At 39.4% G+C, this 15,748-nt stretch overlaps 1 protein-coding gene across 1 annotated transcript; it reads right to left on the minus strand.

The window, feature by feature from the left end:
* Window positions 1–12,656: 12,656 nt before the first annotated feature.
* Window positions 12,657–13,856, minus strand: LOC21402589 (F-box/kelch-repeat protein At5g60570). Its single transcript, XM_010089149.1, has one exon. It carries the CDS (start codon window positions 13,854–13,856, stop codon window positions 12,657–12,659), a length of 1,200 nt encoding a protein of 399 aa, XP_010087451.1.
* Window positions 13,857–15,748: the final 1,892 nt, after the last annotated feature.

Here is a 15,748-nt window from a genome sequence, read left to right on the forward strand (position 1 = left end):
GGGAAAAGGAATTGTATAACTGAAATTACATATAGCAATATTTGTAGCATTATATTATACGAAAATAGTAAAAAATAGGTCAATATAAAAAGTTTAAGAAAGTATATAAGTAAATTTTTAGTTATAGAAATTAATAGGTCATAACTTGTCAAGTTATGGTTCATAACCAGATAAGTTATGAATAAATTTGTCAAGTTATGGTTCATAGCCAGACAAGTTATGGACAAAAATAATGAATTATGGACAATAACTTGTCAAGTTATGGTTCATAATCAGACAAGTTATGGACATAAACAGTAATTTGGTCTATTTATTAACTTATGTAAACTATTGGCATATTAATTTTAATTCATCTCAAGTCTTGGCCTATTTCTCTTTTTCTCCTTATATTATTAGTGTTGCTGAAGGCTAAGGCTTGACGGCAGCCCACACATGACATGAGTTTGCCTTTTCTATTTGTAATCGCTATTACCTGCAACTTTACCTGTTCTAGTATTATTCGCGGGTACATAAAGCTTGTTTAGTTCATGCGTTTAAAATCATAATTCTTATTCTATTATTGTACTTTTTGTTCATAAAAAAATTGAATAAAAAAAGTTTCCGTCAATGGATTTTCTTATAAAATTTAAATTTAGAATTAAAATTACCGACTTAAAACGTGTGAATTAAATGAGTCATATCAAATCTCGACTCTTATGACTAATGTTAGAGATATTAACTCAAATTCTAACTCTTATTTACCAATTGATGTGATATATGAGTCGTCATCTTTATATTGGTGGTTATTTAAAACAGTCACGTCAATTAAAGATAAGAGATTACATTTATTAATAAAATATGACAACTTACGTGTCAATAGGTACATAATAATTAAAATTTAAGTTGGTGTTCTAACATTATTCTATTATTATTATTATTATTATTATTATTTCCATCATAACTGCTAATTAACTAGTAATATAATACGCTCTCTTTATTAAAAAAAAAATAACAGATTGAAGTAAAAATGGAATTCACGTCTCACTACGAACTTAAAAATATATGTAGATATTAAAAACGAGGAGAAGAAATAGAAAGGCTTGTCATGATTTTTTGTAGGCTTATTATTTATACGCAATGAGAAAATTGTAGATTTTATGTCCTTGCACTCAGCAAACCACAAATATGAAATTTGTTTAACGCTCAAAAGTGTCGAATATATTGTTCACTGATTTTATGGAATGTTTGCTTATGGAATGTTTACTGATTTTATTCATGTTCATCCATGTGTGTTGATTGATTATTTCTATTTTTGACTGACCATCAACTATAGGATACAAGACTTAGATTAATATTTGGAAGGTTAATTTGAGTTGAATCTAACATGGATGACGCAAGTTCAATATTCTTGTTTAAGTTTATTGATTTGTGAATGATATATGAATATATTGTTCATCTTGCATAACCTATTGAAACCGGTATTGAAGTTTGCATTCTGAGAACTAGATACACATAGGAATATTGATGCAGAGCATATTCTGTTTACTCTATGTGGCTGAACTGTTTGATTTGCCTATTGTCAATTCCTCTTGTGGCTTGAAGTTAATTGTCGTTTGAGTCTATTTTGTGTCGTTTCTTTGCTAGCTAAAACACAGACTTATCTTTCGTTTAATGTGTTACTTTTCAGCTATAAATAGCTGATTGTCAGACTCTTAAGAATTAATGAAGTATTATTGAAATTTCTCACAGGTTGATTTTCTTCTTGTTTATTGTTATCCCTTGTTTTTAGGGTTGGGTTCTTGTGACTTTACCCATATGGTTTAGCTAGAGAAGTCTCATAGCTGCGGCTGCATCATTTGGTATCAGAGCTGAGGCTTTCCCAAAGCATGGTCGCCACCGGTGAGTCTAGCCTTCCCAGGAGTGAAGATGAAGAACGAGGTATACCTACTCTTTGGGCTGCCATGGAGAAACTTGACCAGAAATTTGAAACCCGCTTCAATATCCTCTCACGGGACTTAAACCGAGTCCTGACCCACCTCGAAGGCACCGCGACGAACTAGCGACGGGATCCCCCACCTCCGCGAAAGCAAGTGACCGCCCGAACCCCACCACCGTTGAACAGAGAGTTGTGACCCCGAAGACTTCCCAAGTTCGTTGCCGACCTTGAAGAACTTGAGATGGAGAACACGGCTGCAGTGCCACCACCTCGGCCTACCGCACCACCGACTCAAGCAAGACTAGCCAATCTTGAGGGTGAAGAGGATTTTGCGCCCTGGCTTGCTCGGGGTACTAGGTATGGCCTACGGAACCCTCCTTTTAATGGTGAACGGAACTCAGATTTTAGGCTGAAAATGGAACTCCCTGACTATGATGGCCACATTGATATTGAGGATTACCTTGATTGGGAACATAAGGTTGACTCCTTCTTTGAGTACATGGCTGTCCCGAAAGACAAAAAGACGAAGTATGTAGCCTCTAAACTAATAAAAAGGGGCTATTGCTTGGTGGATTTCAGTGAGTAAAAATAGAGACAGGGACGGAAGACCACCGATTTGTTCTTGGGCCTTTATGAAATAATTGTTGCAACAACGATTTCTGCCCAACGATTTTGAACAGACTCTCTATCGGCAATTCCAGCGAAGCTTGCAACGATGCCGTAGTGTTGGGGAATACACGGAGGAGTATTACCGACTGAGTGCTCGCAATAACCTTCCAGAGTCAGAGGACCAACAGGTAACTCAGTACGTTGGAGGACTGAGGGATTCAATCCAGGACAAGCTCACCCTGCAACCCATTTGGAGCTTGACTCATGTTGTCACTATGGCCTACAAGGTTGAAGCATAACAAACTCCCAGCCGAGGTCGAGTCTACTCAGACTAGAAACCCACTGACTTCAGTCTAGACAAGGGAGGAGCGAGCGAACATCTGCAACGACAGGGAAAATCTCCTCTAGAGGCCCCAAAGGCTGCCAACACCGGGCAGCTCCCTTCAGTTCAACAGAAGCTCAACCCTTACGCTAAACCAATCGTGGGAAAATGTTTCCGATGCAATAAACCAGGGCATCGTTCCAACGAGTGCCCGCTTCAAAAACTCGTGACTCTCATTGATGAACTTGGAGTTCAGGAAGAAGAAGAAGACGGGATTGAGAACTACAGTGAGGAACCCGCAGAGGTTGAACAAGTATTCGGTGACGAAGGAGAAAGGGTTGTTTGCATAGTCCAAAAGCTTTTACTCATGCCGAGGGAGCCGGTTGTTAACCAGCGACACTCAATTTTTTGAACTCATTGTACAATGAGTATGAAAGTGTGTGACCTTATTATAGACAGTGGCAGCAGCGATAATTTAGTCTCTAAAGCGCTAGATAAGGCCCTTAACCTTCCCACGGGGAAGTATCCTCGACCCTATAAGATAGGATGGATTAAGAAAGGGGTTGAGGGGGAAGTATCCTCGACCCTATAAGATAGGATGGATTAAGAAAGGGGTTGAGGCATTGGTAGACACAATCTGTAAGGTGCAATTGTCAATTGGTAGGCGTTACCAAGACATAGTGACTTGTGATGTTATAGATATGGATACCTCACATATTTTACTAGGTAGATCTTGGGAGTTTGATGTGGATGCCAAGCACGACGGACGGGCCAATATCTATGAATTCATTTGGAATGGCAAGAAGATAGCCTTGATGCCGTTGCCCCATCTGGAGATTTCAGCTGGCCCAAGTACTCATACTGGCTGAATATTCCTTACTGCCCCGGGAAGGCCTTCCGAGCATGACGTGCGGTCCGCCGGGTTGGTTAAAGCTTTAATAGCAAAGGGGACAACCACAAGCGACCTCGCGGCCCCTGTGGATGTGCAGAATTTGTTGAAAGAATTTAAGGATTTGGTTCCCGAAGAGTTGCCCGAAGAACTCCCGCCAATGCGAGAGATCCAACATCGCATTGACCTCATTCCAGGAGCGAGCCTTCCTAACTTGCCGCATTACCGAATGAGTCCTCTTGAACATGAAACCTTACAGAAGATGGTAGAAGACATGTTACAGAAGCAGTTCATCCGTCCCAATCTTAGCCCATGTGCCGTACCAGCCCTCCTCGTCCCTAAAAAGGATGGGAGTTAGAGAATGTGTGTCGACAGTCGCGCCATCAACAAAATCACCGTCAAGTATCGATTCCCAATCCCTCGTCTCGAGGACATGCTTGACAAATTAGAGGGGTTGAAGATTTTTTCCAAGTTGGACTTGCGGAGTGGTTATCATCAAATTAGAATTCGGCCTGGCGATGAATGGAAGACCGCTTTCAAGACGCGTGAGGGGTTGTACGAATGGCAAGTGATGTCGTCCGGCCTTTGCAACGCACCAAGCACGTTCATGAGGCTCATGAACCAAGTTCTTAAGCCTTTCATCGGGAAATTTGTGGTTGTTTACTTTGATGACATACTCATCTATAGCAAGGATCCTTTTGAGCATGCAGGACAACTTCGGGATGTATTGAAGGCATTACGGGAGCACAAATTCTATGTCAACCTTAAAAAGTGCGAATTTTGTACTAAAAAGTTGCTCTTTTTGGATTTTGTGATCAGTGAACAGGGCATTGAGGCGGACGCACGGAAGGTTGAAGCCATCTGCAATTGGCCCACACCAAGCACCGTGCACGACGTCCAGAGTTTCCATGGGCTAGCAACTTTCTATAGGAGATTCATTCGCAATTTCAGCTCCTTCATAGCTCCTATCGCGGATTGCTTCAAGCATGGCCGGTTTAATTGGGGGGAGGAACAAGCGCGTAGCTTCGCTCTTATTAAAAAAAAGCTCAGCTCTACTCCCGTTTTGGCCCTCCCTAATTTTGACAAGGTTTTTGAAGTAGAGACAGATGCCTCTATGGTCGGCATTGGGGCTGTTCTATCTTAAGATGAGAGGCCGGTGGAATTCTTTAGTGAAAAGCTATGTGAAGCTAGGCAGAAGTAGAGTACCTATGAGTAAGAATTCTTCACGGTAGTTCGGGCATTGCAGCATTGGGAACCCTATCTGCTCTCCAAAGAATTTGTGCTCCACAGTGATCACTAAGCATTGCGTTACATTCATTCTAAGAAGGGTAGCAACCGGATGCATGCTAGGTAGTTCCTATATCTTGAGTGTTTTACTTTTGTGATCAAGCACAAGGCTGGCAATACCAACAAGGTAGTCGATGCTCTCAGCCGTAAGCCAAGCTTCATCACAACCTGAAAACTAGGTTTCCTTCACACTTTGGCAACTGAGATAATTAGTTTAGAGAGCTTGCGGGATCAGTATGAAAGCGACGAGGACTTCGGTGAGATTTGGGAAAAGTGTACACGAGGACTCTGAGTGGTGGACTACCATGTTCACCAGGGGTTTTTATTCAAAGGGAGTCGGCTTTACATCCCACGTTCCTCTCTCCGGGAACATCTAATGCGGGAATTGTACGCTGGTGGGCTAGCTGCTCATCCGGGCCGTGATCGGATGACTGAAGCATCGGGATATTCATTCTTTTGTCCAACGGTGTGGTACTTGCCAACGAGCTAAGGGTCAAGCTCAAAACACGGGGTTGTACATGCCACTAGTGCTGGAACTTTGGACGGGCCTCCCTGCGACCGCCCGAAAAGCCCGAGGATTTGCCCAAGCCCGAACCCGACCCGCCCGAGATTTTCGGGCCGCCCGCCCGAGCCTGACTTTCACCTTGAATGGGCCGCGGGCTTGTATTCGGCGGCCCGAGCCCGCCCGAATTGCCCGAATTTTTTAAACTTTTTTTTAATATTAAGTTATTTATATATATATTACAATTTGAAATGAACACACGAACTCGGGTTTTCGGGCAGAATTCGGGTAAAAATTCAAAAAATAGCCGTTTTCGGGTTTTCGGGCAATTCGGGCAACTCGGGTTTTTGGGCAATATTCGGGCAAAATTCAAAAAACTAGCCGTTTTCGGGTATTCAGGCACGTCGGGCAATTCGGGCCGGCGGGAAAAATTCGGGCAAAATTCAAAAAAATTCAAAAATTCGGGCTTCAGGTCAGGCAATTCGGGCACACCCAATTTTCGGGCAATTTTCGGGTCGGGCAGTTCGGGCTTGGTCGGAAAAATTCAAAAAAATCCCGGCGGATGGCGGTATACGGTGGTTAGACGGCGGCGGGCAAGGGTGGACATGTCAAATTCGGGCTGCCCGAGCCCGAACCCGAATTTCTTGCTTGGGCGGGCGGGAATTGGGCCGGCCCGCCTGAACCCGAAAAAATTCAGGCTTCGGGCGGCCCGCCAACCCGAAGTTCCAGCACTACATGCCACTGCCTATTCTGGAAAACATTTGGGAGGACCTAAGCATTGACTTTGTCCTAGGACTCCCAAAGACTCCTTGGCACTTCGACTCCATGATGGTGGTTGTTGATCGGTTTTCAAAGATGGTGCACTTTATAGCTTGTAAAAAGACGACCGATGCAAGTAATGTTGCCCGTCTTTTCTTCAAAGAAATAGTCCGCCTACATAGGGTTCCGAGAACAATTACTTCTGACCGCGACATCAAGTTCATCAGCCATCTTTAGAGGGAGCTGTGGAAACGATTTGATACGACCCTCCAATTCAGCAGCACCGCCCACCCTCAGACCGACGGCCAAACGGAAGTGGTAAACCGAACCTTAGGGAGTATGGTTCGTTGCTTGGCTGCAGGACAACCTAAACAATGAGACATGACCCTCGCTCAAGCCGAGTTTGCTTTCAACAGTGCGGTGAACCGGTCCACTGGTATCCCTTTTTGCTGTTGTCTACATGAAAGTCCTGAATCATACCATAGACTTGCTTCATCTTCCCCATTTCAAGAGTAGGACGGCAGCCGAGTTGGCCGATCACGTGGTGCGCACTCATCAAGAGTTTAAGGCAAACCTGGCCCGAACCAATGCCAAGTACAAGGAGGCTGTGAATAAGCACTATCGAGAACACTTGTTTTCTGAAGGAGATCTTGTCATGGTTCACCTTCAGAAGAGCCGAATGCCTGTTGGCACTTACCATAAGCTATAATACAAGAAGTTCGGGCCCTACAAAGTTCTCAAGCGAATCAACGACAACGCTTATGTCATTGACCTTCCACCGGAATTGCAGGTGTCCAACACGTTCAATGTAGCCGAGCTGTTCGAGTATTATCCCCCTGACACGGTGGAGACCACTATTCAAGAGAATTCTGAGTCAAATTCTGTCAAAGAGGGGGATAATGACGCACGGCATATTCTGTTTACTCTATGTGGCTGAACTGTTTGATTTGCCTATTGTCGTTTCCTCATGTGGCTTGAAGTTAATTATCGTTTGAGTCTATTTTGTGTCGTTTCTTTGCTAGCTAAAATGCAGACTTATCCTTCGTTTAATGTGTTACCTTTCAACTATAAATAGCTGATTGTCAGACTCTTAAGAATTAATGAAGTATTACTGAAATTTCCCACAGGTTGATTTTCTTCTTGTTTGTCATTATCCCTTGTTTTTAGGGTTGGGTTCTTATGACCTTATCCATCTGGTTTAGCCAGAGAAGTCTCACAGCTGCAACTGCATCAAATATGCTGGAAATGATTTGAAGAATTTTTAGTCATAATTAATTCAGAAGAATTTTATGCAGAGAACTAAGTTTCAGTTAACAGGGGTAATAATGCTATATCATTTCCTGCAGCATTTACTGTCAAACTTGAAATTGAGGGGAAATTAGCAATCCTAGTTTGTTTAAATCACTGATTACAACCCATAGCTGTATTTTTGTCAATTCTATCACATTTGGCTTCATTTATGTTACACTTATTTCTTTAAATCATTTTAGTGAATTTTTATTTAGTTTATTCTTTCACTTAATTTGGTGTTTGTGATGACGGGTATTTCAGACAGTTGGTCAACTTAGTCAACCTTGACCATTCTGGACTAACTTTTTAAGGGCGACGTTTTGGTCGACTCTTAGTCAACAAATTTTGACTTGGTCAACTCAAATCAGTCGAAACCCCAATTTTCTCGGTTCGGTCTTCCGAACCCCTTTTTCGTCTGTTTTTTGTTCCGATTGTCTCTAAAACCCTAGAATTGATGTCTTTTAATTCTTTTCCATTTATGAAACTTAATATTCATGTGTTTACACACTTGTGGGCTTAACACAACATTCCATACTTCTTCCTTAAATATAGTCCAAAAATCGATAACTGCATCGTAGTTCAGAAATTTCTGAACTTTAACTTATAACTTGCTATTTCATAATTATATCAACAAATACTTACCATAAAAGTATTCATATTAATAATACAAATGATTCTAGAAAATATTATCCCATACAATAATTTCGATAAATTTCTTAGTCCTGATATCCATATATCTCACACCCTAATATTATAAACCAACCACTTGAGCATCAAGAAGAGAAGAAAATGAGACTAGAAGAAGTTGGGGAATGCTATCAACCATTTTATGGAGTGGACCAAGAATCTTAAGGTCTAAAATCAAATGGTGAATAGTCAAATGTGGCTTGATGATGATGACTCAAACAACCAAGGTTGGGAGAGTGAATTGAATGATATTAGAGCTTCACAGAAATTTGAGCCTCTGGAGGAAATTGAGCCTCGGGATGAAGATTTAGAAGCCCTTGATGTTGTTTTAGCTCAAAACTTAGCTAAGATGGACGCTCACATGATCAAAATCGATTTACATCTTCTAAGTGACGTGACGCCCGTTTCAAGCCATGAGTTTGTGATGCTCAAATCACAAGCATGGTTTTAGATAGCCAAGTGGAGCATGAAGAACATTTTAAAAGGATGTTAGAGGAATTCCTATAAGAGGGAGAAGTAAAAGAGTCGTTGGAGGATGTGGAAGCTCACGAGACCATTGATTTAAGGTCACCAATGGCACTATTGTATACACCTCCAAATGATCCATTTTGGCCATCGTCACCAACATCACCATATTATACTTTGTTCAAACTCGAGCCGAAAATGAGGTTCTCCGATCAAGCCCACCATTATCTGAAGACAAGTGTTGTTGGCGCCACGTGCCTAAAGTGCAAAAATCATGCCAAGCTTGAGGGCATCGCAACCAAAGACCCATTTGTAAGGTTGTATGACACTTACTATGGGCGAAGCCGCTCTTTGATGAGCGCTTCTCTAAGAGTCTGGCTGAATACGTTAAAGCAAGCGCTCCTTGGGAAACAATCCAAGTTTTCTAAACCTTTTCTTATTTTCATTCCTTTCAAGTTTTAGTTTTAAGCTTTTAGAACTTTTTACTTTGCTTTAGTGTTTCTCTTTTGTAGGTGCAAGCGTCAGAGCTTAAGGAATGGGTTCAATTCAAGAGAGCGAGCAAGCATTAAAGCCTAAGCGCCAAATCAACATAAGGGAGTTTTCTTTAAACCTTTCCTTAAGTTTTTGATTGCCTACACATTGAGGATATTGTGCTTGATAAGTTTGGGGGGAAACTTTGTTTGTCTTTGTATTTATGTTTGTTTGTTTTTGCATCTTTTCTTTAAAAAAAAAATTTAGAGTCTTGTGTTTTATTGATGTTTAGTGTGCTTTTGTGGTGAATTCTCTTGGACCCATGATGAATGTGATTGGATTGAGCATAGCTTTTAGAAAATGATGATTTCTACTTAGTTTTGTTCTTAGATTCAATTGATTGTCTTATTCAAAGATTGTGATTTTCTTCATTTGAGCACTTAGCCTAGTGTTATTGATTCATTGAATTTCTAGAGAAGGATTGTGTAAATGTGTTTTATTCTTCGATCTCACAAGCTCTAGAACTTGCTTGATGAACTCTTAAGACGAAATCCTAGATAAGCACTTTACTGAGAAAATGATTTAGGCCCATCTTTAGACCATTTGAGCTTTTTTGGGCCTACCTTGCTGAGCCTATTTCTACTGTTTTCTTTGTTACCTACATCCTTAGCCTAGCCTATTCAATAATCTCCAACTTTCTACCCATCACCCATAAGCATGTTAGTCATTCTAGGACGCACATTGAGTTATCTTAGAATATGGGAGGAAGGGTGGTGTTGTGAAAATTTCTGTGTTGTGTTGTATTTGTGAAAAAGGAAAAAAAATAAAAAAAATGAAAAATAGGAGTGTTATGTACCCTCTTTGCTCTTTTTGCAACATTGAGAACAATGTTGATTTTAAGTTTGGGGGTAGAGGAGTTTTATTGAGAGAGAGAGAGAGAGAGAGAGAGAGAAAAGTTAAAGATAAAAAAAATATATATGCTACATCCTTGGCTTATGTAAGAAAGAAATTAAAATTAAGGGTGTAGTAACTCAAAAAAAAAAAAAAAAAGTAGATGACAAAAGAAAGTAAAAATCAAGTTTGGGGGTGTTACTTGGGTGTGTTATTTGAGCTCTTCTAAGGTCCTAGAATTATTGATGTGTTTAAAGGGTGATTTGAGCCAAAATATTACCTTATATCCTATCTTTACCCTAGCCTAACATTACAAGCTTAAAAAGTCGTATTGATCCTTGGTAATGTATTGATCTACATTAGTGGAAAGAGTTTTGAAAAGTGAGCTCATAGAGCTTTAAACTCATATTTAGAGATTCTTTGCATAGAGCATGTTTGCATGGTCCTATTTAGATTGATAATGATGATATAGCACTCGGCAATTCACACACACACAAGAAAAGTCCAATTGGAGAAGAAACAATCTTTTGGATTTAAATTCAACACTTGGTTGGAAATTATTTTTTTCCCTAAGCTATTTTTTCTAATTCAATTTTTGGGAAAAAACTTCTTGAGAATTCACCCACAAAATACACACTTTATTTTTTGGGTCTTTTTATTTTTCTCTCTTTTGCTCGAGGACGAGCAATACTTTAAGTTTGGGGGTGTGATAACTCTAAAAATTAGAGTTATTTTAGGCATTTTAGGCTTGAAGTTGGCTAATCCAAGGGCATAGTAGTTTGTTTTTCTGTTTTATATGTTCAACTTTTGATTCTTGTGATGTACTCTGCTAAGATTTGTATATGTACTATTTCTGAGGTGATTTTGAAAAAAAAAATTGAATCAAAAAGTGCTGAGTTATGTCTAAGATGCGTTGGTGTGAATTGCATGAATTGTGAGGATAAATGCAGCATTTGTTGCAGTAAAAATATGACAGCAGGCAGTCGTGGATGACATCAGCACATGTCAGAGAGAAGAAAGAAAAATAAAGTGCACGGGAGGATGCTGCTGTGGATGGTCAGTTGACCCAATCACCCACTAAGTGCCACCTCAGCGTCCTTTGTTGCCCTAGCAAGAAGTACACCCATTTTTTAGAGGAAGCAGCCACAGTAAAAAAGAAAAAGAGGAGAGGAAGCTCCCAGCCCATAGAGCTTTGCACAGAGCCTGAAACCACAGAAAAAAGGAGGAGCAAAATAATAAGGCTTTTAAAGCCATTTTAGAAGGAAGAAAAATACAAAAAATATATATATTTACTTTTATTTTGTTTTAAGATTTATTTTCAAGTTTGAGGTGTAGGTTTTATTTTCAATAAATTGTTAGGGGAGAAAGCATTTGGAGATCAAGAAGAAGGAGATGAGAAGAAGAAAGAAGATTTTGGAGTTTGTGACAACTCCAAAATGGGTTTTTCATTCATATTCTCATCTCTTTATTTTTGTGATTTGTAAATAGTGGAACCCTTGATATTAGTTTAATGGGTCATATTGGGAATTCGGTTTTTGCGAATTCAGCTATGAGCTAAGTTGTTCTTAGCTATGATTGTTAATGGAACCAAGGTTGTAAGAAAGATAGTTTGCTTATGGAATGTTTACTGATTTTATTCATGTTCATCCATGTGTGTTGATTGATTATTTCTATTTTTGACTGGCCATCAACTATAGGATACAAGACATAGATTAATACTGGGAAGGTTAATTTGAGTTGGATCTAATATGGATGACGCAAGTTAAATAGTCTTGTTTAAGTTTGTTTATTTATGAATGGTATAGGAATATATTGTTCATCTTCCATAACACATTAAAATTGGTATTGAAGTTTGCATTCTGAGAACTAGATACACATAAGAATATGCTGGAAATGGTTTGAAGAATTTTTAGTCATAATTAATTCAGAAGAATTTTATGCAGGGAACTAAGTTTCAGTTAATAGGGGTAATAATGCTATAGCATTTCATGCAGCATTTACTGTCAGACTTGCAACTGAGGGGAAATTAGCAATCTTAGTTTGTTTAAATCACTGATTACAACCCGTAGCTGCATTTTTGTCAATTCTATCACATTTGGCTTCATTTATGTTACACTTATTTCTTTACATCATTTTAGTAAATTTTTATTTAGTTTATTCTTTCACTTAATTTAGTGTTTGCATGATTTTTACATTATATTATTGGTGATTTAATCTCCGTAAGAACGATATTCTTACTCTAATACACTTTATTACTTGTACAATATGTGCACTTGCGGAATCACACAACACATAATAATACGTATATATATAAACCACGCAAAAATACACTAAAAGCTTAAAAGACAATAGTGGTGAATTGATCATTCAAGAAAATAAAAATAAAAATGCAACGAAAGAAAGTAAAAACTTGAAATTGAAATGATAGCTTATTTAGTTCCCGCAAGAAAAGTAAAAACTTGTGCAACAAAAGGTCAACAACATTAACATTAACATTATAAAGGGGAAAGGAAAGGAAAGGAAAGGAAAGATAATAAATGGAGAAAAGAAACAAGAGCGATGCAATTTTCTAACAGCCCATAATGGCACAGTTGTAAACAAAAGACCCGGCTCCTTGCTTCACAGCAAGCAAATTCCAGTCCTGCAGGTCTCCATGCTGGGGCTCCCAAGAGTACATCACAGCGGCCTCAACTCCAGGCCCTCCAATCACCAGCAGCCTTCGTCCGCATCCTCTGAACGCCATCCCCCAGCCATTCGCAGCACCCGCCCTAATTGGCAACGCCTTCACCGCGCTCCATGTGTTATTCGCCTTGCTGTATTTCTTTACCTCGTTTCTACACACATCTGCGGTGTAGAGCTCGTTATTCACTACAGCAACCAGCGGTGGAGAAGGCAGAGATTGGTTCACGCCGGCGAATTCAGCGGGGTACATATTCTCTATCTTCCTCCACGTCCCCTTTCCCAGGTCATACTCTTCTCCACAACTCAGATAATTGGCTGCATTGCTCGACATGCCCCCAATCACGTAAAACTTGCCGTCCATGAAGAAGCCCGAACACATCTTGCGCGGCCCGCTCAAGTCTGCCAAAGGATGCCACGTTCCCAGCTCTGAGTTGTAAACCTCAGCAGACTGCACAACAACGCCATTCAGGTCGCATCCCCCAGCCACAATCGCCATCTCCCCCACGCTGGCCGAGCCAAACAAACAACGGGGCGAGTTCATGTGCTGGTTCCTCGACCAGTCACGAGAAAGCAAGCTATACTTCCATATTGCGAATCCCTTCAACTCACGACCAAATACAAGTAAGTCAGTTCCTACCGCGAGGGACTCCTTGTCGGCGTGAGTAAAACACTCATCACAAGGCATCCTTGGCAGCCTCATCCATCTCCGTCTTGCAGGATCAAAAGCTTCCCAAGGCGTGAGGATACAAGCCATGAAAACCCAGTGCTCAATGATGCCAAGCTTCCTCCTCAACTGATACAGGTATTCACTCCCAATCAACGACTTAAATTTTGTATTCAAGCAGGCCAGTGTTGGGTAGTCCGATCTGCTGATCCAGGCCACGATGTCTAGCGCCATGTCATCGGGAAGCCCCGGAAACAGACTTTCATCGGTCGCCAGACCACCTTCGTGCTTCCTCCCACCTCCTGCTACGGCCCTAATAAGCTTACCTGATCTATTCGATAAGAGAGCGTCCAACAGATTAGCGCACACCTTCTTGTTGGCCAAGCTTTTCTCTGCGACTTCCCGATTAACTTCTCTTGCCATTGGAAAATGCCGATTCTGCTGCACTCTAAAAACAAGTGGCCGGAAACAAACATGGCGAGGGAAAAAAAAAATAAAACAATAACCTATTTTGCTACTGGTAAAAGAAAGAAAGCCGGAGGACCAGAGATTAACATGATAACGTCCAAAAAAAAAAAAAAAAAAACCACAACTGTACTGATCAGTTAGATATCTCTTAAAACAGAAGCATGCAGCCAAGCATTTATCAGGGCAGAATCAAAGACAGAAATAAAGAAAATAAAGATATGGAGAGTTTGGAATTAATTATCTTGACAGATATAAGATCAAGGTTAAGGCCAAATGTGAACAACTTCTTTTAAACGAAGTTATCTTGTACTAATGTTTATTCAACTTTTTTTTAAACAAAGTTATCTTGTACTAATGTTTATTAATTCTAAGATTATACCTTTTAACAGTTTTTTCTTTCCTATGTCAATTGTTTTCACTTGTAATCCACGATCCTGTTTTCCTGACTAGATCAGGATCGACTTTTTGCCTGGATTTTCCAAAATTACTGTTTTAAATTCAATTACAACTTTCACACAGAATTTCTCTCAACCTTAACTGTAGCACAGAGATTGTACATCACCTCTCAACAACATAGTCTTAGAGTTATTCTTATTTTTGGTAGATATAGAAAAGGCTATGGTTGGTTCAGTAATACCTTAATGTTTGGTAGGGCTTAAATGTAAGAGAAATTCCTTCCTTTTTCCTACATAATAATTATATACTTTAAAAAGAACATTTAACCGAAAAACGACAAAATATTCGTCGTAACGAACATAATCTACCATAAGTGTAGCCTATAGATTGTTAATAACATCACAATAACATAATAAGCTTAGAGTTGCAATACATTGTTGTTTTATATATATATATATATATATTTTGGTAGCTACAGAAAAAAGCTATGATTGGTGTGGTAAAACTCGATGTTTGGTAAGATTTAAAAATGAAAGAGGAATCCGTGACTGACATTGGTATTTCCCTCATTGCGCTAAGAATGAATTGAATGGAATGAAAACCATTACCTTTACTACACAGTCATTATATTTTAGAATAAAATTTATCCGAAAAATGACAAACCTTTCGTTGTGAAAAATAGAATCCTAGGTTTCGATACGTTTTCGGAATGGGATCAGCAAGCTAAATGGGTAAAAAGATCATGAAATCATAATGATTTTTGTCGCTATCGCTTTCATTATCGTTATCATTATTGTTCCGAAAAAGGCGGGAACGGTTAGGGTTCGTTAGCAACGATCAAATTTACGTAAAAATTTTTGACGATCTTATCATGCAAAGCGGAGAAAGTTCATTATGCAAATTACACATGCAAGACAACATATGTACTAATTTATGATAGCTCAATCCAAACAAACAACCCCCCAAAAAAAATTTCCTTTACTTTTTTCCTTGTTAATTAAATGTTTTGTGGGTTCTTCGAATCAACATTTAGTAGAACTCATGATCTCAATGATCTCAAATCAGTCATAAAAAAACCAATCCATACTTCTATGAGTTGCTCCATTTCTCTTACGAACAAGAAAAAAAGGGGGGAAAAAAAGAGAGATTTATATCTCTACATGACATGGATTAACAGAAAACAATAACAATAACTGCGATAATAACAACAAATAGTAATAATAAAGATGAAATTAACAAACAAGAGATAGAAACTACTTGAAGAAAAAAGGCACAGCATTTGGTTATTAGTGATTCATTTATTCAAAGTTGAAACGATGAGAAACATAGGGTGCGTTTGGAATTGGTTCCAAAACGTTTTTATTTTCTGTACGAAAATGAAAATGAAAACGTTTTTAGTTTCATTTTTGAATTATTTCTAAAAATGCGTTTGGTAGTTTTATTTAGAGATT

This window comes from Morus notabilis, unplaced genomic scaffold, assembly GCF_000414095.1.
Source record: "Morus notabilis unplaced genomic scaffold, ASM41409v2 Scaffold201, whole genome shotgun sequence".
Lineage (NCBI taxonomy): Eukaryota > Viridiplantae > Streptophyta > Magnoliopsida > Rosales > Moraceae > Morus > Morus notabilis.

What these genes read in the sequence shown, in the direction of transcription:
- LOC21402589 (XM_010089149.1), bottom strand. Translation starts at nt 13,856, where the DNA reads ATGGCAAGAGAAGTTAATCGGGAAGTCGCAGAGAAAAGCTTGGCCAAC.